This window comes from Centropristis striata, chromosome 17, assembly GCF_030273125.1.
Source record: "Centropristis striata isolate RG_2023a ecotype Rhode Island chromosome 17, C.striata_1.0, whole genome shotgun sequence".
In the NCBI taxonomy this organism is placed as follows: Eukaryota; Metazoa; Chordata; class Actinopteri; order Perciformes; family Serranidae; genus Centropristis; species Centropristis striata.
Window position 1 is genome coordinate 28,230,825 of NC_081533.1, and position 24,073 is coordinate 28,254,897.

The 24,073-nt window shown below is 36.7% G+C and overlaps 1 protein-coding gene across 1 annotated transcript in view; it reads left to right on the plus strand.

The window, feature by feature from the left end:
* The window catches only part of ache (acetylcholinesterase), a 42,821-nt gene extending 30,616 nt beyond the window's left edge, over window positions 1-12,205 (plus strand). Inside the window, exons 4-9 of the mRNA XM_059354573.1 lie at window positions 731-991; window positions 2,694-2,916; window positions 4,186-4,419; window positions 7,543-7,735; window positions 9,688-9,866; window positions 11,627-12,205. Coding sequence (XP_059210556.1) covers window positions 731-991; window positions 2,694-2,916; window positions 4,186-4,419; window positions 7,543-7,735; window positions 9,688-9,866; window positions 11,627-11,748 — 1,212 coding nt within the window. The 3' untranslated portion in view covers window positions 11,749-12,205. The remainder of the gene's footprint in view (window positions 1-730; window positions 992-2,693; window positions 2,917-4,185; window positions 4,420-7,542; window positions 7,736-9,687; window positions 9,867-11,626) is intronic.
* The last annotated feature ends 11,868 nt before the right edge of the window (window positions 12,206-24,073 follow it).

Here is a 24,073-nt window from a genome sequence, read left to right on the forward strand (position 1 = left end):
GCGATATAATTACAATTTATAGATATCTATTATATATATCTTTTGTATTTAAATATCTTTACATATACATCATTTCTCATTTATTCATGTTCATATACATAAAAACATACATACATATATACATACATACATGCCTAATCTACATACCCAAATGAACAAATTATACATATTTCTGATCATCATCCTAAATCTAAAGCAAATTTAAATCACCGTGCTTCCTCATTGTTATACCTCCGGAAAATGTTGTTTTCGTATATCTTCTTGAATTGAAGAATATTAGTAATCTGTTTATGTTCAGTGTCCAAATTATTCCACAGTTTAACCCCACATATTGAATCAAGTGTGAGCTCATTTTGATCCTCCATCCATCCATCTATTATGTTTAACTGCTTATCTGAATTCTGGGGGGCTGGAGCCGATCCCAGCTGACATTGGGTGAGGGACCGGGTACACCTTGGACAGGTCGCCAGACTATCACAGGGCTGACACATAGAGACAGACAACCATTCACGCTCTCATTCACTCCTACGGGCAATTTTGAATCACCAATTAAACATCAAATGCATGTTTTTGGGACTGTGGGAGGAAGCTGGAGGACCCAGAGAGAACCCACGCTGACACGGGGTGAACATGCGAACACACCAAATAAGAGCCTCAAGTCGGACTCGAACCAGCGACCCTCTCGCTTATTTTGATCCCGATCTCTCTTTTTGCTCTCTTTACCAAACAGGTGACTATATTTGGTGAGAGTGCTGGTGGTGCATCAGTAGGATTCCACCTCTTGTCTCCAGACAGCCGGCCTACTTTCACCAGGGCCATCCTCCAGAGCGGGGTCCCCAACTGTCCCTGGGCCTCCGTCAGCCCCGCCGAGGCCCGCAGACGGGCCACGCTGCTGGGCAAACTGGTTGGCTGTAATGGAGGCAACGACACCGAGCTGGTAGACTGTCTGCGTGGTAAAACTCCACAGGAGCTCATTGACCATGAGTGGCAGGTAATGGAGACTTCCTCAGTGAAGATCACTTTATCCTCATTTAGGCCTTAACACAGGCACATATTAAGTTTTAAAAAAAAAACTACAGCACCAAATCTGGATTTATCTACCATTTGAAATGGTCCCCAACAATGGACCCAACTGATGACAGAGACTGCATCTTTTGAATATATGATTGCCAGGAAAAACAATGGTAAAGGGAATTTCCATTTAGTATGGGATTATTTCATTCGATACATTAAGGACTTGTCACAGTAAGCATATGTTGTTGTCCTCGTTTTGGGTTGACTTCCTGGGTTTTTTTTAATTTTTTATTATTTTTTATTTTATTTTATTTTATTTTATTTTATTTTATTTCTTTCTGTCTGTTTTTGGTGTCTGTCTCGGCTGTTTGTAAGTGTTTGTATTATATGTTGAAAAATTTAAAATTAAATAAATACTTTAATAATAATAAAAAAATAGTCCCCCACAAAAGCACTATTTACTCATACTCATCACGATTACAAACAGACTCGGTAGTTAACAACACACCAGCTTGCCAACAGATTCAGTTTGTGTTTGTAGCTGAGAGAATATTATATATATATTATTAATATATATGAGAATATTCAAATAAACACATCAGTGATAATGTTCTGCCTTTCAGTGAAGCTTGCTGTCAGTGATGTAATGTTGCCCTGGTGCATTTTATGTAGTGAGCACTGCACTCTACTTTTTAAACACTACATAGCAAACAATAATAAGGTTACTTTGGAGACTATTTGTCCTTGAGGGCTTTGATTAATTTGGCATGCAGTTAACACAACATGAAAACTCTCCTGGTGTTTTTGAAACAGGGAATAACGGGAATATCGATCCAGCTTTATAAGCGACACATTTTCTTATTTAATAAGTGTTGTGCTGTGGATCTAATTTATGGCTAATTTATTTTTTAAGTAAAATGTGATTAATTTGGAAAAGTAACTGATAAATATTTAGAAAATGTATTGTTAAAGAAACTTCAGAGTGCAAGTGTTGAATTGTGTTTCTTAAAACAGCATAAAATAGACATTTGAAGCTTCATTTGGTGATTAATTGGGTAGATTAATGCAAATTTTGAGATAATTAGCATAATACAGAGACATCTGCAGGGAGCCTTATCATCGTTAATGCTGTAGAACAAAGTTAGCCAACATCAGTGGAGGCCACTACACTAAGATTGTTCATTACTTTTTTATTCATGAAAGTTTACAAATCTCTCAGAAACAAGGAGATACTGATTAAAAATATCTATTTATTCTCCTTTTTTCCCCCAAAAGTTTAGTGTTTCTGATAATCTGTGGACATTTATTTATAATTGAAGTGCACTGCAGACGGAGCGCTGATCTACTTACATAATATAAACATTAAATGTATTATACAGTTGTATTTTATCAGAGGCAAAAAATATAGACAGTATATCAGCACGGCTCTCTAAGCATGAACTAGTGATTTGACATGATTTAAGACTTACGGCACTGGCCAAATGTGCTGTGTTGTAGCATGTGTGCCAGACCACACAGCATAGTGTAAGTGAATTGTAAAGCTGGTCTGGATCATGGTCTGGATGCCTGGGCTGTAATTTCACTACATCAGTCATGTGACATTTGGTCGTATTTGTGTGCACGTCATTTCTCCACCACTCAGTTCCACTCAATACCTTTTGTCTTCCTGTTGTGAACAGGTCCTGCCCTGGTCCGCCCTCTTTCGCTTCTCATTTGTCCCTGTTGTGGATGGCGAGGTTCTGCCAGACACTCCTGAAGCAATGCTTAACTCAGGCAACTTTAAAGACACCCAGATCCTGCTCGGGGTCAACCAGGACGAGGGCTCCTACTTCCTGCTGTACGGAGCGCCAGGGTTCAGCAAAGACAACGACAGCCTCATCTCCAGAGAGGACTTCCTGGAAGGTGAATGTTAGAGCCATTTATATGTATTGGGGTCCTTTCCCAATTGTCACAGTAGGTGGCGTATTGGACAACGGCAACGTGTGAATGCATAAGTAGAGGAAGAGGTAATTACTCCTCAGGTGTGTTGCTTACCGGGAGAAGCACACAGTTTTTGACCGTCGTTTAACTACCGGCTAACCTTTAAGCCCTTTTGTTTGTTTTATGCCAGTTACTGATGTAAATGTGTGTATAGCAAAGCTGTAGTGATACATGTAAATAAATACGTCTTAAGCACAAGATCACAGATGTTTGAATTACGTATCCCGGTACCAGCCCCTCATTGTGGCTTAGGTTTTGTTAATGTCGAAATCAAGTCACAACAGTGAAGCTCACTCAGCTGGAAAGAATGAATAGAGACGGACATTAAGAATTCTGTTGATGTGATTGTAGTTTTCAATAATCATTCTGTTCATGGGACAAGTGTTAGAAAAATTGCATGAGGAAACCTTGAAAATTGATAATCTGTCACCAACAGAAAAAACCTCACCATTTTTCTGCGCAGATCGTTGATGGGGAAATGAAGAGCTGGAGACGTCCAAGTTCTCAGTTTAACAAAAGTTTATTACAATACGTCAAAAAATGTGCACTTTCCAGAGATTCTCCGGCTTCAAAAACTCATGTCCCTGATACACACAGACAGGTTTCAGTTTGTGAAGTCTGAACCTCGTCTCTCTCCCTGAACCCATTAAAATACTAACATTTGTTTACAAAACATGCTGGTCCATTTCATCCAGGAAGTCCCGCCTTCTTGATCTGCTGATTCGCCAGTTTTAATTAATACAAACCGGCACGTCATGCCACCTGGTTGCTTGCTCCCCCGGACAAGGCCGTCCTGACCAGGCCTCTTCTCCAGAACATTCAACAAAAACCTCCTGCCTTGTTATGCCTTACAAAGATATTATGTCTTGCAGAGCCAGAGGATTTTCACTGTCTCACATGGATTCTAAAAGTCTAAAAAATATGAAACAGACAATGAAATATATGTAATCAAAGTAAATAAACTCAAACCTCTCCAAGGTTTAGTGAATTATGCATACATAGTGACCTTTGATAGTGACCTGCGTTACGCACAGAGACAGAGAACAGAGACAGACAACAGAGAAGCAGAAATCAAGCATAAAATCATTTACCAATATAGAAAATAATCAATTATTTTAACACAAGTCAGAGAGAATTCTATACAATCACAATAAAACATGCATTTAAAACCTTTGCCCTTCTGTGTTCCAGGTGTCAAGCTGGGCGTTCCACATTCGAATGATATTGGCCTGGAAGCGGTGGTGCTGCAGTACACTGACTGGATGGATGAGAACAACGGGGTGAAGAACCGCGACGCCATGGACGACATTGTAGGCGACCATAACGTCATCTGCCCGCTGGCCCACTTTGCTCGCTCCTACGCCCAGCACAACGCCCTCAAGGCTAACATGGGAGGAGGGATGAACAGTGGAGGGAACTCTCAAGGTAAGATGCACAAGTGTGTTTGTGTGTTCCAGCTCACACTGGTGTCACACAGTAGAGCAGTGTGGTTCTGGTGCATCAGCTGGGACCACCTAATCCAGTTTGGCACCATTTTCCTCATGAAGCCAGACCACATCAAGCAGACTAGTATTTTTTATTTTTTACAATAGCCGCGTTTCCATTAGGGTAAAGAGTGGCCGCTGGGAACGTCACTAACTATGCACAGCGTCCGCTGCTTATTGTAAACAAACGGGCATGCTAACTGTACATTAAGTGTCCGCCGCTGATCGTAAATTAAGCGGCATCGCTAACTGTGCACAGAGTGTCCGGTGCTTGTTGTAAACAAACAGAGATCGCTAAGTGAACACATCCTGCTGCAGCACATACAGTACAGGCCAAAAGTTTGGACACACCTTCTCATTCAATGCGTTTCCTTTATTTTCATGACTATTTACATTGTAAATTCATCAAAACTATTAATGAACACATGTGGAATTATGTACTTAACAAAAAAAGTGTGAAATAACTGAAAACATGTCTTATATTCTAGTAAGCAAAGGGTGGTTACTTTGAGGAATCAAAAATACAAGACATGTTTTCAGTTATTTCACACTTTTTTGTTAAGTACATAATTCCATATGTGTTCATTCATAGTTTTGATGCCTTCAGTGAGAATCTACAATGTAAATAGTCATGAAAATAAAGAAAAACGCATTGAATGAGAAGGTGTGTCCAAACTTTTGGCCTGTACTGTACATACTCTATTGCTACAGAGCTAACTGTTAGCCTATTAGCACTGTGCTGCTGTGCTACTGTGCTACTGTGCTACTGCGCAACTCCGGACTGCAATATGAAAGGGCAGAATATCATGCCTTCACAGGATCACTATGAACGCCCTAAGGCGAAAAACCGGCACAGATCTTTCCAGCAATATAGACGAACATTTGCGGGACCGCACTATGAAAGGGGCTAATGTTTCTTGTTGCCTGTGACTGCTCGCTACTTTACTGGCTTTTAACTGGACTAAGATCACACTGTAGGTATATATAAATGTGATTAAAGATATGTGACTGGCAAAATTGATTGTTTGTCTTCATCTCTGAAGCTGTCAATGGCTCTTACAGTTTGACAGCACTGTGGGGGCTGGGAGTCTGTAAGGATGACACACTGATAAGTGTGAACAAAAAGGATACATTACATTAATTGAGGTTCATTGTGATGCTAATGTTTTTGGGCTTTGTTACCTGCCAAGATAAACAACAGTTGCTTGTGAACAAACTGTCTGTTTCAGCTGATTTTACCATTTAAAGGAAAAATGCATTACACATACAGCTTTGTGAGTTGTTGAGTTAAGAGAAATTTTCTAGTGAAATGCCATCCATAACAAATTTTTAATTAGTCGTGCTTCTTGTAAGTTGTTATAGATATAATTGGCATTTCTTACTGTAAAGCATTCATTTTACCACATGTCATTAGTACCATGACCTATCTGTGGTTAAAGTACAGCAGTAAATGGTGGTCAATCAATCAATCAATATCCTTTATTTAACCAGGTAAAATTAATTAAGATTAAAAATCTCTTTTTAAAGAATGACCTGGCCAAGAAGGCAGCACCATGATAAAATAAGAACAATCAACCACAATTCTCATACACCACATTCAACATCAATTAAAGTACATACAAGATCAGGGACAAGACTATGTGAAGATTGAAATGAGTACAGTTAAAAATGAAATAAAGCTCACCATTAGCTTCCATTACTGTGCTCCTGCTGGTGGATAGATGAGGCATTGCAGCTGGTATGTACACATGGTGTTTACGAGGTGTGGATGTATTCGCTACATCATCAAAAGTGCTTTTCACACAGCACTTAGCCCTAGGCTCACAGCTCCCTGAGCCAGGGCCTAAGAAGCTTTCACACTGGCACAATTCAAAGTGGGCTAACTCAGACTTCAGCCTAGGGGCTTGCTGGCCATGCTCTTAGCATCAACTTTGCGGGGTTATCCCCTCAAAATTGATTGAACACGGGGTTAAACGTTGCCGAGTTGCCTAGGGCTAAAGGTTGACACTGGGAGAGCCCATTTTCACACACAATAGTTAAACCACGGTTGTCCTAAGCCAAAGGGCTATACGATCCACATCACACTTCTGCAAACCCTGGGTTAAATATCCATTGTTTACTCATCTCCGGTTCACACAGGCAACTTTTAACCCCAGATTCAGTTAACAGATGTAAACAGTCACAAACTGACATTAAACCCAGGACAAGTAAGAGTGCAGTGTGAATCGTATAGCCCTGGGGTCAGGTTAACCTTGGTTTAACCCACTGAGGCCTTAAACGCCTGTAAAACCTCTGGGCGATTTTAAAATAAGTCCCTAAAACCTGAAGATTTTCTGGAAATTCAACAGAAGTGTCAACGCTTCTACTAAATAATAGATTTTTCAGCCTCTGTAGCAGATAGAAATGAAATTCAAAAAGTATTTGAGAGCTTATACAAATACTACAAAACAATGTTTCTGCTTTCCAGGCTTCAATGGGTTAACAATGTATGTGTTTGTGAAAAGGGGCTAAGTTATCCCAGGGTTAACTCTTCGAAAAGGCTGTCCTTAGGAAGCAGTGTGAAAAGCCCTAAAGAGGGGTCTGTTCCAGCCAACAACCCATCGGGGTATCAACCAATCAAAGCATTCAACCACAACAACCGGGTGTTTTCATAAATTATAAATTATTCATGTATTTGTTTATGTAATCTATTTCTTTTCAAAAAAAAAAAAAATTGTATTTTTTTTTTTTTGTTAATATGTATTTTTTAAATATGTGTTTAGGGGAAAAAAAAAAAAAAAGTGTTAATTGAGTAGTGGAGAAGGGGTAGGTTTAAATAAGCATATGCTTCATCCTACTCCTTTTCGGACATGTTGCGTTCACATTACAGCGTTTGTTTTGACTATTGCTATTTTTTGTTTTGTTTTGATTATTCTCATTGGATGTATTTGTTTTTGTGTTTACTTTGTTGTGTTACTCGCACATGTTCGAAATAAAAAGCTGAACTGAACTGAACTGAACTGAAAACCAGCACCTGCAGAGGGTGGTGTTGACTGCTTGTCCTTTTCTCTTTCTGCTTATTAAGGCGGTGTTTACCTCTACCTGTTCGACCACCGGGCGTCCAACCTGGCGTGGCCCGAGTGGATGGGTGTGATCCACGGCTACGAGATCGAGTTTGTCTTTGGCCTGCCGCTGGAGAAGAGACTAAACTACACTCTGGAGGAGGAGAAACTGAGCCAGCGCATGATGAAATACTGGGCCAACTTTGCACGAACTGGGTGAGGCTTCACATACTGGGAAGAATGAATTTGCTGTGTACTTATGAACTTTAACGAGCAGCAGAGAGAGACAAGTACACCAGAGGACAGACCAGTCCATTTTGATTAGGTTGCTTAGCTACAGAGTGGATGAGGTGGTCAGTTACAGGCCAGAAGCTACAGTCTGGTTACTGCAAAGCAAAACCTCCATCCAGGCAAACGTTTTCACTGCTTGCTTGAAGCAGCACCCTTTTTCATGTAGTACAGATGATAATCAAATATCAAAAACTATTGGATGGATTTTTTTTCTGAAAGTTGGCACACATGTTCAAGGTGCCCAGACGATTCATTGTAATGACTTTGCTGGCCCCCTTGCTTTTCTTTTAGCACCACCAGCTGGTAAAAGTTTTCATTTGTTCACTTGTTTTCACTGGATGGATTGGCACAAACTTTGCTAAAGACATTCATGGTCCCCAGAGGATGAAGGCAACCTCTGACTTTTCATCTAGAACCATCATCAGGTCTAAATTTTAATTTGTCCAATATTGTATTATTACTTTATTATGTAAAAACATGCCAAACATTAACCCTAGTGAGGTACACGGTGGGATTGGTCAGATTAGGGCTGGGCGATAAGGAGAAAATCAAATATCACAATCATTTTTGTCCAAATACTTAGCTATTAATAATGCGACAATATTGTAGAGTTGACTGTTGGCGCTTTAAGAAAATCATTTACGCAATGAGATTTTTGATGAATTATCATCATGATGTGGATATGACTGAGGGGGAAAAGGCAAATTACAATAGTTGTCTGGTAAGTTCAGAAAATGACATCACTTGACTGTAATTTAGCCTTAAAAAGCAGTAAATGACAACTCCTATATTATATCACCATAATATGATCTCCAATATCTGACATTTAGTCGTCATGATTTGATCATAATATGGACATATTGCCCTGCCCTATTTTGGATTATGCTAACATTAGTGATGCTATTGACTAATTTAGACAGATTTTATTGGCTAACCTTTTTGTACGATGAGTAATGTCGTGTGTTGTTTTTGTAAAATGTCGTTTAAAAAATTCAACTTTAGCATAATTTTAAAGGTTGAGAGTACTGACTACATGCACCAAAAACAAAAAGGCTTCAGTATTTCTTAATTAGAAATTTAGGCGTAAACTAAAGCTGCTAACTGCTCTTTAGCTAACGGTGTAGCTGCCTGTACTTGTTCATCCTCTCTAAGAGCAAACTGGACGCTACACCCACTCACTACATCATAAATTACAGTACAGGCCAAAAGTTTGGACACACCTTCTCATTCAATGCGTTTCCTTTATTTTCATGACTATTTACATTGTAAATTCATCAAAACTATGAATGAACACATGTGGAATTATGTACTTAACAAAAAAGTGTGAAATAACTGAAAACATGTCTTTTTATTCTAGTAAGCAAAGGGTGGTTACTTTGAGGAATCTAAAATACAAGACATGTTTTCAGTTATTTCACACTTTTTTTGTTAAGTACATAATTCCATATGTGTTCATTAATAGTTTTGATGAATCTACAATGTAAATAGTCATGAAAATAAAGAAAACGCATTGAATGAGAAGGTGTGTGTCCAAACTTTTGGCCTGTACTGTACATTACAACACAATACGCAGACACCTTAGACATAATGTCAACACAGTCACTTCTTGACATTAAAGTCATAAGATAGTTAATTTTTAAAAATCTGGCCACATTTTACAAATTGCCCCTTTCAACAGCATTTATTAACTTGTCGATTGTCTTTCTATTTCAAATGGTCTCTTTTACTCTTCACGCTAACCTTTTTCTTCTTTTTATTATTATTATTATTATTATTATTATTATTATTATTATTCTGTCCTGTTTGAGTTGTAACATCCCTCCTTATTCTTACTACGGTTCTTGTCCTCCCTCGCCCTCCATCATCCTCTCTGTCAGAAATCCCAATGTGAACCATGATGGGATGGTGGAGACTCGGAGGCGCTGGCCCGTGTTCACTGTCAGCGAGCAGAAACATGTTGGACTTAACACTGAAGCACTGAAGGTCCACAAAGGTCTGAGGAACCAGATGTGCGCTTTCTGGAACCGTTTCCTGCCACGCCTCCTTAACATCACCGGTAAACACTTCAATCAATATGTGCTGTGTGTGAGTCTGAGTGTGTGTTTGTGTGCTTGCATGACTAAATGCGTGTGTGTGTGTGCATGTTTGTGTATGTATACTTACAAATGTGTATGTGGGGGGAGGGAGGGGTGGGTTTTGTCATTTTTATTGTTTGTTTTTATTCTTCTTTTTTTTTTGTAAAGCACTTTGTGTTGCATTTGGTAACACTTTATAATAACCAACTAAATAATGTTTATAGATGGTTTATAAACCAATTGTTAACCATTTTCAAAGTGCTATATACATATTTAATCTTTAAATATTTTCAGCCAATTTCTTAAAGGTATATAAATAATTTTTAAAATCATTAACATGCTTAATATGGTGTTAAAAATGTTAAAATGAGTGCAACTAAAACTATTAATGAACTATTAATTATAATTAAATTGTTTTTTAATGGGAAAGTAACTTTAAACTTACATTAATAAACCATCTATTAGCCATTTATAAATTATTTAGTTAGTTAAACATTAATAAATGATGTATTTACTATTCTAAATGGTCTATATATGGTTTATAAATGATGATTAAACATTAATAAACGATCTGTATACCATTTATAAATGATGGCTATTGTAAAGTGTTACCTTGCATTTTTATGTATGAAAAGTGCTATATAAATAAAGTTTGATTTGATTTCAACACTACTTGTAAACACTACTTGGGCTCAACACATGATATCTGTGCTGCATGCAGGTCTTCGCTAATCATTATATAAGTAATAATATCATTTCATTACTATTTACAAAAAGCAAAATTTAAGATTAGATATCTTGTCTTTGTACTACATTCAACTGAATGTTGGTCGCAAGAAATTTGCAAATTGCATTACATGTTTTTATTGTGTTTTTCACAGCATCCCAACATTTAGAACCAGGTGCATGATGTGCTGATATTCATTAAAACAACATGTTCATTCCAAGTTAGTCACACAGACCGAGATTTTCTTTTGTAGGCTACTATTGTAGGCTATGTATCGCAAATTTTATCTGAATTTTGAGAAAATCAGCAAAACAAAATGCAAATAAATGCTCCTTTCTATGCACTGTTGTTATGAGATTATTAGGAGTGTGTTCATCTCAATAAGCAATAGGTGGCACCTACGGAAATATGACAAATCTGTTTAAATTTAACTCACCAACTTGTCTACCTCAGCCAAGTGTAAAAACCTTTTTGCAATATTTTTGGACTTTTCCACTGGTATTCATTTTAAAAGAAAAGAAAAACTAATAACAATAAAAGAAAGCAATATTTACAATCATTGAATTAGTTCAGTTCAGTTCAGCTTTTATTTCGAACATGTGCGAGTAGCACAAAAAAGTAAACACAAAAACAAATACATCCAATGAGAATAATCAAAACAAAACAAAAAATAGCAATAGTCAAAACAAAAGCTGTAATGTGAACGCAACATGTCCGAAAAGGAGTAGGATGAAGCATATGCTTATTTAAACCTACCCCTTCTCCACTACTCAATAACACTTTTTTTTTTTTTTGAAAAGAAATAGATTACATAAGCAAATACATGAATAATTTATAATTTATGAAAACAATTACAATCAACATATCATTTATACAATCTAACTGTCCCAGCAAAAAAGAAGAAAAAATAAAATACGTTTTCTTTGGCCGAGAGGTTGCCGTAGAGCCATACAACAAGTCCAATATGGCTTCAAAGCTCAACTGTTAACCGTGTCTCTGTGTCTCTTCTCTCAGACAACATTGACGAGGCGGAGCGCCAGTGGAAGGTGGAGTTCCACCGCTGGTCCTCCTACATGATGCACTGGAAGAGCCAGTTTGACCACTACAGCAAGCAGGAGCGCTGCACTGACCTCTAAGAGCCTCAGCAGAGAGATGAGAGAATGACGGGAAGGGGGGAGGCAGAGAGAACAAGATACGGCTATTTTCCTCCATAGCCCCTCAGTGAAGTCTAACTTCATTCAAACTTTTTTTTTGTTTTTTTGTTTTCTGTTTCACTCCACACACAGACACAGGCACTGTTGATCTTTATTTGTATTATTTATACTATTTATTTATGCGTTGTTTTTCTGAATTTGTGTGTGTCTCCGTGGAAATTTGCGGGCTATGGAGGGAAGTCGTCATCATTATGGAGAAATTTAAGAAATGTCAAAGATGTGTCATTACCTCGAGTGTGTGTGCGTGCGTGCATATGTGTGTGTGTGGCTTGAAAGCCCCCAGTTTAACTCAAATTGACAGGCCCATGACACTGCACCACTGCTGGTTTACTGTTGACTCACTTGTCTTTGTGTTTATCTCATAAACTCGTTTTTTTTTTCTGAGGATTCCTTCTTTCAACATATCAGGGTTTTTGTTTTTTGGACTCAACAACACTGTTTATTTCTGTCGAGGCCTTTTTAGTCTTCTTCTTGTTCATTACTACTATTATGACCACTACCTGTCGTGTTCTGCTTCACTTTGTCTGTGTATTTCTCATGTGGTAAAGCCATAAGCTGGGTTACATCCAAGTGTTTTTTGTGTAAAACAGATACATGGAAACATTGGACCCCCTACACTTTCCTCTGTATTGGGAAAACCACTTTATGCTAGTTCCATGTGACATGTAGGTTTGTAAGTTAGATCCTTCCCTTTGTAATGTAGATGGTGTTTGACAGTCAGCCCAACTGATCGGTGCCCAAGTTGCATTTCAGAAGTTCACTTTAAATCAGCTTGACAGTTGAACAGAAACAAGTCATGTTAGTGTATCTGGCCCTCCTCAGCTTTGCCTCTGTCAGCAACGTAGTGCCATACATGTCACTGTCTTATTTGTATATCAGCATAGATAAACAGAAAGGGGTGGAGAGGGCGAGTAGAGGAACTGAAGATGTCTACTGATAATGTAAAAAAACTGTCAAAATGTGCTTTAACCCATTGACGCCTAAAACTTCCTGTAAAACCTCTGGGCGATTTTAAAATAAGCCCCTAAAACCTGAAGTTTTTCTGGAAATTCAACAGAAGTGTCAACGCTTCTACTAAATAATAGATTTTTCAGCCTCTGTAGCAGATAGAAATGAAATTCAAAAAGTATTTGAGAGCTTATACAATTACTACAAAAAGACGTATCCGCTTTCCAGGCTTCAATGGGTTAACATCCCTGCAAATTAATCACTAATGCTCCACCCTCGAGTTAAAGTAAGGCTTTGTAATTTGCTGAACAGCGACCACTGTGGTCACAAGGGATAACTGCAGGATAATGATAAATGAAGTGACTTTGATGAGCGGGAGTGTGAATCCGCACAGTGCAATATAGTCGGCGCAAAGACACTAATAGATGTGAATTCCTGCCCAGCAACCTGAGTATTTGACATTGCGTGAATTCTTTAACGCAAGATGGAAATTTGCTTGCCATTCGGTGTGAACACAGCATTAGATAAAACAATAAACACATTATCAAAATAGTTGCCAATTAATTCTCATACAATTAACAACTCAAATTGCCATTGCAGCTTTATGATTAAATTTGCTAATGTTAGCTACCATAAGCTAGTGGTCGAGCCAGACCAAGTAAAGAGGTGATCACGTTGAGACAACGTGAAGACGTGAAAATTTTACAAATGTGCAAAATTCCTGTATTTTTATTTTGGTTTGAACGCAGCAAAAAAAACATTGTTATTGCCAATTTAATCATTAAATTAACATATGAAGTAATCGTTGCAGCTTTTCTCGTAAATCTGCGAACATTAGCTACCATAAGCTAGAGCAGGGGAAGGCAACCTGCGTCTCCGGAGCCACATGTGACTCTTAAAGCCGTCTGAAGTGGCTCCTTGTGGTTGTGACAAAAAAAATATATGAAATGAAACATTATTTACATTTAAATTTTGTATGTAGGCCCAAAGCAATTTGTAGTTTTCAATTGTAAAATAGTGAAGCTTATGTACAGCAATAAAACATTTTTTTTTTTTACATGTTAGTCAACTAAACTGTACATCATAGCTTATGAAAATCTTAAAAAGCCTTAACTATACATTTTGCCAACTTCAAGTCTAGTTTTGAGTTTCCCTAGCTAGGCTAGCTTTCGATTCTAAACCTTAAAGTCCTATTAATAAATGCACATTTTGACCAATTAGTCATGTTGGTAGACTAAATTATTTTCATTCAAAATAAGATTTGCTGCTCGTTTCTGACCATTTTCACTCTTATTTTGGCCAACAATGGCTCTTTTGTTACTAAAGGTTGCCGACCCCTGAGCTAGAGGCGAGCCAGACCAAGTGAGGAGCTGGAGGAGGCGCGTTGCTAGAAACATGTCGCCAGCAAAAACATTGTATGTGCTCCTCTCTGGTGTCATGTTTTTTCTAGTTTTAAACCTGCACTTAAAACGTATTTTAAAACCACACTTGGACCAAATGGCTGAGTGTGTTGAAATGAACAAACTTAAATGAAACGTTTCATTTATAAGATGTTATATCAAAAGTTCGTCTCACTTTAATGCTCCTATATATAGGATTTTAAAAATATCTGGTGCAGTTGGGTGGTAGCATTCAGAGACCACAGTACTCTGCACCATAAATCCAACACATTTGAATATGCCCATTACAATGTGAAAATATCCACACGGAAAACTGTTTCTTTGTTCGATCAGTACGGAGATGGATCCATTTTGACAGATTGTTACATTACAGTGAGAGTGAATCAGCTGTGAGAGGGAGGGATGGTAGATTAAAGGGACACCTTGAATTCTAGCAACCTTCGCTTCAGACTCAGTCATCCTTTCGAAAAGTTAACCCTTTAAATATACAGTATAATATGTGTGTCGGTACATGTTTCTTGTGTTTGAGTGTGCGTCTTTCAATCCGAACCTTTTTAATGAGATGTAAGGAGGAGGCGCAGGGCCGCTGCTATGAGGTCAATGAGGTCATGTCGGCTACAGCTCTGTTCCGGAACCATTACTGTACTGAACAAATGCACTAAATTGTGTGTGTGTGTGTGTGTGTTTGCGTGCGCGCTCGTGTGTGTGTGTGTGTGTGTGTGTGTGTCTGTGTGTGTGTGTGTGTGTGTGTGTGTGCGCTGTCTTAGATGTGTGTCATCCACTCAGTGTCGTGGACAGCTGTGATGTATTTCATTACCATTGCTCCTCTCTGTTCATCACTGTTTTATCTCCGTCCTGTCATTTATCTTTTCACATCTTTCCGTCCTTCCGCGCTCCTTTTTTTTTCCACCCCACATCTCTCTCCCTCTCCCTGTTTCTTTCCTTCATTCGATTTTTTCCACCAACTGCCCACCACTCTCCTCCCCTCCTCCCCTCCTCCCCTCCTCCATCCTCCCGTCTTCCATTCCTCCTCTGTTCTCCTGCATCTGTTCCTCTCCCTCCATCACCACCCTGTTGCCCCGCTTTCCGCCTCTCAGCCTTCCTCCTGTTTCATCTTCATCTCAACCCTCCACCCACCCTCCTGTCTGTCTTTCCTTCTTCCTTCCCTTCCTTTCATCCTTTACTCCCTCCCTCCCTCCTCCGCTCCTCTATCCTTTCTACAAACCCCCCTCTCCTTTCTCCTTCCACCTCATCTAACTTTTCTCCCCTTCATCGTCTCTCTTTCCTTCCTCATCCATCTCTCGGTCGCATCACTCTTCAACCTTCTTCCCCACTCGGCCTCGTGCCCTCCATCCCTGCCCCCCTCCTCCATTTCTCTCTGTCCTCCTGCTTTCTCGTTAGTCTAATGGAGGCAGAGTAATTCACTCAGCAGCAGGGTAATGTGACAGAGCGCTTGCTCAGCCTCTGGCCTGCCAGCCAACAGGACACAATGGATGGATGGGTGTATGGATGGATGTATGGATGGAAAAATGGAGGTGGAAGGTACAGAGATGAGGCAAGGAGAAAGGGACAGAGGAGGAGGAGAGAGGGGATGGAGGAGGCAGAAGGAGAGGTGGAGATGTGATGGAAAGATGAAAAGACAGTCAGAGAAATACATCATTATGTAACTCTTGTCCTTAGAAAGAACTGTGTGTATGTGAGCTTCAGCTTACACATGTGGCACTGATAATACATTGTTAAAATCGAATTAAAGTTTGAAAACCCTCATACTCAAAATTTCTACAACTATAATATCCTGCTCAGATTTGGGCTTCAGGGCAGAGTCAGGCTTTTTTCAGGCCTCGACCCAGAATTTGACTGCCCTTACGTTGAACAAACCAACATGCAGTTTATATATTTTTTATGCAAAACAATTGGCTAATGGTTACCCAAGTCGTGTTTCCATCCAAATAAAGTGCCAATTCTAACCAAATTTTGAGAATTTTAGCAAATGAATGCTTGTTTCCACGGTCACTATACGATTATCAGGAGTTGGTTCATTGAGATAAACAGTACAATTACACAGTTGTAAAACCACTTTAGCATTGCAGAAGAAGAGAGGAAAGCAGGATTGGGCAGGGTCGGATTCAAAGTTGTGGTTGGATGTCCGACGTTTCCCGCATCCATCTATTTTCCTACCGACTTCAGATGAAACCACTACAACGTTAGATAGCTAGCTTGCTAATTCCCTCATGCAAAAGTCAGTCATCAGGTGATAGCAATTGGCTATTCTGCACTATGATAAGGGTGTGTGGATGAAGCATCAAGTTGTTTACTCGTCTGGCATTTGGCTAGTTAGCTAGATTCTGATTCCACCATGCTTTCATGCTACATGCTACATGCTACATGCTACTCCCATTCATGTATGAATGGGAGTTTTGACTTTTGGCTGCCTTCTGACTCCACCTGTAGTGTAGTGTGTAGTTGTGTATCATTTGTCCTTCTACTACCTTTATTATCACTGTATCACTGTTGTGCGCGTGTGTGTGTGTGTGTGTGTGTGTGTGTGAGAGAGAGAGAGAGAGAGAGAGAGAGACATATCCTCACTGTCTGTCAACCTCTTTGCCATTTTTATTTATTATCACTGGGAGGGAACTGAATCAGCGCTCTGATTGGCTGATGGCTGTCCCAACAAAGTGTCTCTGTCGGCATGTAAAGCTCCTATTTATGGATCGGAGTAGAGTAGTCTAGCTTTAAAAAGAACTAAATATGAATAAAGGATTGTACCTGATGTCTAAAACACCAGTGAAGAATGCATGTGTGACTGGCTGTGTGAGTGACAGCTCCTCCGGCTCCTCTCATCCAATGGGAGACCCCCGCTTAAGCCCTCCTTCCCTTGCCCTCCTATCAGATCCTTGTGCATGTCCTGAAGTCCACCTGTCCCTATTATTATATCCTTCCAAACTTGGACTGTTATTTTCTGTAAAAATTTGTACTTTTGAACAAAACTATTATCAAAGTAACTAATATATCTCTAATGTTAGGTACGTTTAATGTTAGCAATAACGTAAATACATCAGTAAAGGAATATATTTGATATTTAAATGCAGTGAAAATATAACGTGATAAAACAACAATGATGACGGATAGAGGTTGTATTTTAAAAGCAATATTATTCTGAGTATAAACTAAAAATGAGTGCCATAAATCTTTTTTCTTGTATTTTTTCTGTTTGTTTGACTTTGTTTCAGTCCTCTGCCTCATCGTTGTTTGTTCCAGTCACTAGTACTGTAAGTGTTGAAGGCTTCTGTAGCTTCCCAGTATGTCTCTGTGTATCATGAATGCTGACTTGGTTAAGCTATAGCAACAGAAATAAAGACACCCTGCTGCTTCTGTCCACATGGAGCTTTTATTGAGTCCCGTGCACCATCACAAGCCCAGGATATAAAAGGTTCAAGTCTAGAGTCTGACTTTACATTACATCATTTCTACGTCCATCACTTCCACAGAACCTGGTCTCACAGGAATCCGTGAAATAGCCACGGATTCGCTTAACTCAAAATCCGTGGAATAGCCACACACTGTAAAAAAAAGACTGTGAAATGTACATAAAAACTATGTAAATCATTACAGGAAATTATTGTAAACCCAAAAACATAGATTTCTTGTATAAATTACAATGCAATTTTGTAAACTATTAAACAGAATGTTTTTGTCTTATTTACAACAATAATGTATAGAATTTTGTAAATGGTTAATAATAATTGGTTTATAAACCATCTATAAACATCACTTGGATGGTTATGGTAAAGTGTTACCAATTAATCTTAAAAAAATGTCAACCAATATTTTAAAGGTATATGAATAATTTAAAAAATCATTAACATACTTAATATATTGTTAAAAATGTTAAAATGAGTGCAACTAAAACTATTAATAAACAATTAATTATAATTTAATTGTTTTTCAGTGATAAAGTAACTATAAACTTACATTAATATACCATCCATTTGCCATTTATAAATGATGTAGTTAGTTAAACATTAATAAATGATGTATTTACCATTTTAAATGGCCTATATACGGTTTATAAATGATGATTAAACATTAACAAACTATCTGTTTACCATTTATAAATGATGGTTATTGTAAAGTGTTACCATAGTTTTTATTTTTGCTTCCACTGAAAAGTCCTGTAACAATTGTCACTTTGTGTGGAAGCAACCTGGTCACACAGGAATCCGTGAAATAGCCACGGATTTGCTTAACTCAAAATCCGTGGAATAGCCACACACTGTAAAAAAAACACTGTGAAATTTACATAAAAACTGTAAATCATTACAGGAAATTATTGTAAACCCAAAAACATAGATTTCTTGTATAAATTACAGTGCAATTTTGTAAACTATTAAACAGAATGTTTTTGTCTTATTTACAACAACAACATGTGATTAGAATCAAATTTATTTGTGAAAACTACAAACATTGGTAACAAAACTGAGAAATACTGTAACACTAATAACAAAACAATTTTGTGAATTTGACATGCAAATACTGTAAAAAGTCAGTTTGTTTTGAAAAATACAAGAACTGTAAGTCACTTTACATGTTTTTGCTGTACTTTTAACATGATTGATGAAACAATGCAAACTGGGGTAGTAAAAATGTTTTCACACAAAAGAAAAAAATCATTTTAGGCCTACCTGAGAGGTTAGAAATCTATCTCATGAGATAGATTTCTGTGATATAGCTAATGTCTTCGGGCGCAGTAGTACTATAACTCAAATTTCCGTGAAACTGACACGGATTTCGCTACAATGCAAGTTAATGACAGTCATATCCCTATTGGCTATTCCATGGATATTTTTTCCTATTGGTTTGTTCCAAGTCACGTGACTGTCAAGGTCCCGGCGGTCAGAACAAAAAACATGGCGGACAGTTCTCTCATTTTTAGTGAAAAATCAATATTTTGACTTCGTTTCTGCATAAAAATGGATTTTGATCACATTTCTAGCGAGAAATATATGTTTTATTTTCTAAATATTCACTCAGTGAATGTACATAATCACTTTGTATGTTGGAATAGCCACGGGATATGACTGTCATTAACTTGCATTGTAGCGAAATCCGTGTCAGTTTCACGGAAATTTGAGTGATTCCGTGGCTATTCCACGGATTTTGAGTTAGGCGAATCCGTGGCTATTTCACGGATTCCTGTGAGACCATGTTGCTTCTTCACAAAGTGACAACTGTTACAGGGCTTTTCAGTGGAAGCAAAAATAAAAACTACTCATGGTAAGTCCAAAACATGTCAAAATTATGATATACTATTCTGCCCTACACTGTAAAACCCAATGTTGCTTGTTCGTTATTATAACTATTTATTCCTTTTCAATACAACAACGATTTGTGCAAAAATTGATTTTAACCTAAAATATTGAGTCAAATAGCAAGTTTCATTGAGTTAACTCCATTGTCTTTGTTGTTTAGACATAAAATTCTTGACTGAAATATTAAAGTTGAAACAACAAGTTGAGTTTTACAGTGTACAAAGCCTAACTGCAGTAACTACATTTTTGGTTGAAATAGAGTTAGAACTAAAAAAAATTAACTCCTTGATGTCTGTTTTATCTTGTGACAAAGTTTTAGATTTCAATTTTGCTTTATTTCAGATAAATTATGATTTATTTTTTTTTAAATGGCCGTAACTACAAAATCCAACTCAAAACCAAAGCAGACCACAGTAACTTCACTTTGACTGTGATACATAATAAAACATAATCTGTTTAATTTACGGAAAAATACCGGCAGCTGTGGTTGCCAGAACTTCACCGTAAAAAATACAGTGAGATTGTCTATTCTAAATTTAAATGTAAATATCAGCAAAAACTAATTTAGACTGAATAATCCTGTTATTTTTAGGGTAATTGTGTCATTTATTCACACATCATGGTGTTTCTCCATAAATTTGTGTGAAAATGTTATATTTTTACAGCAAAACTGTGTGTTTCTTCCAGTTTATGACAGAAAAAGTAAAAGTTTTGCGCTATTTTTTGATTTACGGTAATTAATAGTGTCTAATACGGTGATGTACAATTTTTAATTTTACGCCCCATTTCTGATGTATTTGACAGTGTTTTACTGTTATTTCTACAAACATTTTTTACAGTGTGCAGCCTTGAATTTCTTCATTGTGTTGAATAGTGAAATAGTGAAATAAATTATAAGTTAATTTGATAGGGAAATTATTATCTTGATAGTGATTAAGTAAAAAAAAAAGTGAGATAAAATTATATTAAGATTAAAATATAGCATTACTTTATCATATGAAGTCAAATCTTTAATTACACAAATCTTTTAAAAGGAGTTGTTAAACAATTTTAAATAAATGTATAACAATATCAATTTGAGAATGTTTATTCACTGACAACAAAATATAAAAGCTGAAAGAAGACAACAACATTGTAGTCACTGCATTCCTATTATAACCTTTTACAGCAAAACCAGAGTGCAGTAACTACATTTTTGGGGGACAAAGGTCAAATAAATCGTCATGATTTTTTAGCATAAATATGACATCATCAATACATGTAGAAATATGTGTCATATCACGTACCTACCTATAACTCATTTGGCTGTCCAGTTAAAAAAAACATTAAAAAACAGCAACTTTAAAGCAGTTTTTCTCAGTTTTACCCTTTGCATAGTTACTGTAGTTAGGCTTTGTAGGGCAGTTTTGTCCGCCATGACTGTCTACTTGCATTTTTGTCATAAATAATGAACAAGTTTTGCAGTCCCTGAGGGATGCATGAAATAAAAATGAGAAACAAACTCGTGTTCCCAGAGGCATTATGACAAGTGTTGTCCTATACTAACTGATAGTGGTTTCATGCTGCCACCTAGTGTCCTGTCTATGTTCCTCCACTAGAGTAACTGAAGACCATCAATATAAAACGTACAGTGGTGGAAGAAGTATTCAGGTCCCTTTCTTAAGTAAAAGTACTAATGCCACACTGCAGAATTACTCCACTACAAGTAAAAGTCCTGTATTAAAAATTTACTTAAGTAAAAGTACAAAAGGATCAGTATCAAAATGTACTGAAAGTATCAAAAGATAGATAGATAGATAGATAGATAGATAGATAGATAGATAGATAGATAGATAGATAGATAGATAGATAGATAGATAGATAATAAAAACAACAATATAAAAAACAGAATTAAATAAGGACACTTTAGAAGTTAAAAAGAGGTAAAGGTAATTGTACTGATGATATGATGGTAATGTTATTGTGACTAGACAGTATATAATAATAGTACAGTATATATGTGTACATATATAAATATAGTATATGATAATAATAATAATAATAATAATAATAAGGTCAGTATAATAATACTAGTATATCACAGTATATAGTAATAATAGTAATGGCAGCAACAGTATATGAATATAACAATAATAGTAGTAGTAGTACTAGTGGTAGTAGTAGTAGTAGTAGTAGTAGTAGTAATAATAATAATAATAACATAGCAATGTGTCATATATTTAGCCTGTGCAAGGTGTGCATACATACATAACATATATACACACAAGATATGATATAATGTGATATATTGTACCAGCAATGCATTATATATGCATATAAATATTTGACTATACAAGATATACATACAATAGATAATGTACTAAGAGTATAAGAATATGTAAAGAATATTTGTTTATTAGAACACTTTTAGAATTTTTGATCATTTTATAGTAACCTCAGTGTCTTTGTAATGTGTGTTTGGATCGGCCCTGAAGTAGGAAAACTCACTAGACTTTTTTCCAGCATTTATTTGTTTCTGATTGTACATTTTATTACAATATGCATTCAATTCATTTTATACATTACTAATCAAGATTTAATCAATTCTACAAGATTTTTTACTCAAGGTCAATTTTATCAACAAACCTCCTAAAACCATATACAAGTGAAAAACATGTTATCTGGTGGCCATAGTAACACAATGTGTGTGGGGCCCCTTCTCCCTTTGTCCATGGAGAAAATGACATCACCTTTATTACAAACCTATTCATTTTGTAGGGCAAATTTCACATACATGAATGCAAATACTCCAAAACTCCACCCAACGTTAGAAGTTTCTTGCATGAGTTTAAAGAGTACATGAAATCCCTTACACTAATTGACACTAAACAAAGCACTACATCCGATCATACAGATATATACAAGAGATTTTTCAAAGAAGAAAATGCATTTACATTCTGTTCCCTTTTTTCTGTTTTTTTTATTTGTTGTTTTTTCCTCCTTTCATGTCTTATTTATTTATTTATTTATTTATTTATTCATAATCCTCCCTACTTTTCTAAGTTAACTGGCATTACATAATAACCTTAATTTACTGTGATTTATGTATTATTTATTTATTTATTTCTGTTGACACATGTATATTGGAGCACCTGTCTTCTGTTCTATCAACAGTTGTTTGTATGTTCAACCTTTTTCAATAAAGTTCAGTTAAAAAAAAAAAAAAGTGGTCCATTCCTCACATTTGAATGTGGACAGAAGAGTCTGAACGAGTGAAACAAGACACCTCCACTTCCACCTCCTCTCCTGACTGCGTCAAGCTAACACGGCTAAGATCCGCTCCAACCGGAAACACTGCCAGTAAAAAAATAAAAATAAAACTGGAATTTAACTGGTACATTATTGTATTTTATTATTATGTTATTGTTGCCTTTATTCAGAGGCTACACATTTTTAAGAACATCTGTCCAATGAGTTTATTAAATGTTACTTTGAGTTTGTACTTTAAATTATCGTTTTTCCTCTGTCTAAATAAAAAAAAATGTATATCTGTCTGACTCACACTTCAACTTGTGTGATAAACACATGTAGGCCTACACATGAAACAAGGTTAGTAACAGATATTAGCTAAGTCTAGTCTAATCTACATAAGAGTGACATAGGTGTGTCATAAACATGACATGGATTGTGTCATGAACATTAATGACACTTTGAAGTGACATTAATGCTCATGATACTTGTCATGTCATGTTTCTGACAGGCTTGTGTGACTCTTATGTAGACACCTTCAAAATAAAGTGTTACCATATCTTGCTTAAGTCACAAAGGCATGTTCAAAAAATTGCCTAAGTCATTTATTTCTCTTAAGTTACATAATTTACACACAGTGTTATTACTATGCCAATAGCCATCCTTTGTTACATCCTTTTTGAGTGAAATGATCAATAAATGCCATATGTTACACTTTTGGTGAAGTTTTTTGTGTTTCCCGCCAAACTTGAAAAAATTAGTTAGGCGATTATTTTAACAACGTGACGATATATGAATGAATGAATGAATGCTTTATTTCGGTGACAAAAAACAACAAAAAACAACAACAACAAAAACAAACAAAACAAAGACAACAAAATAAAATCACGTTTTTTACAAAAGAATCCATCAGACAGCAACCGAAAAAAGGAATAGGCTGAAGTCCCAAGGCTTATTTTTGCCTCTCCTGTACTATCTACATGCATATACATTACATTATATACATTACATTAACTGAGTAATTCACATTGTTACAAAACACATGATACCTTAAACTGAAAAATCAAATTCAATCAAATTTCATTGTAACCCTTGATCATTTTAGATTTTAAAGTCTTCTTGAAAACTAACATAGAATTACACATCTTTATTTCATCATTTAGTCCATTACATAATTTTACACCCAAAACTGACACACATCTGTATTTGAGATTAGTTCTGACTTTCTGAGTTTCAAACATTAGCAACCATATATAAACACTTTCTTATACATATCTATGGCTGCACTAGCAAGAGACGTATCAGGGCGGCTTTTATTTTGAAGGCATGTCCCGGAAGTGACAGAGTTAAATTTGTGTTTGC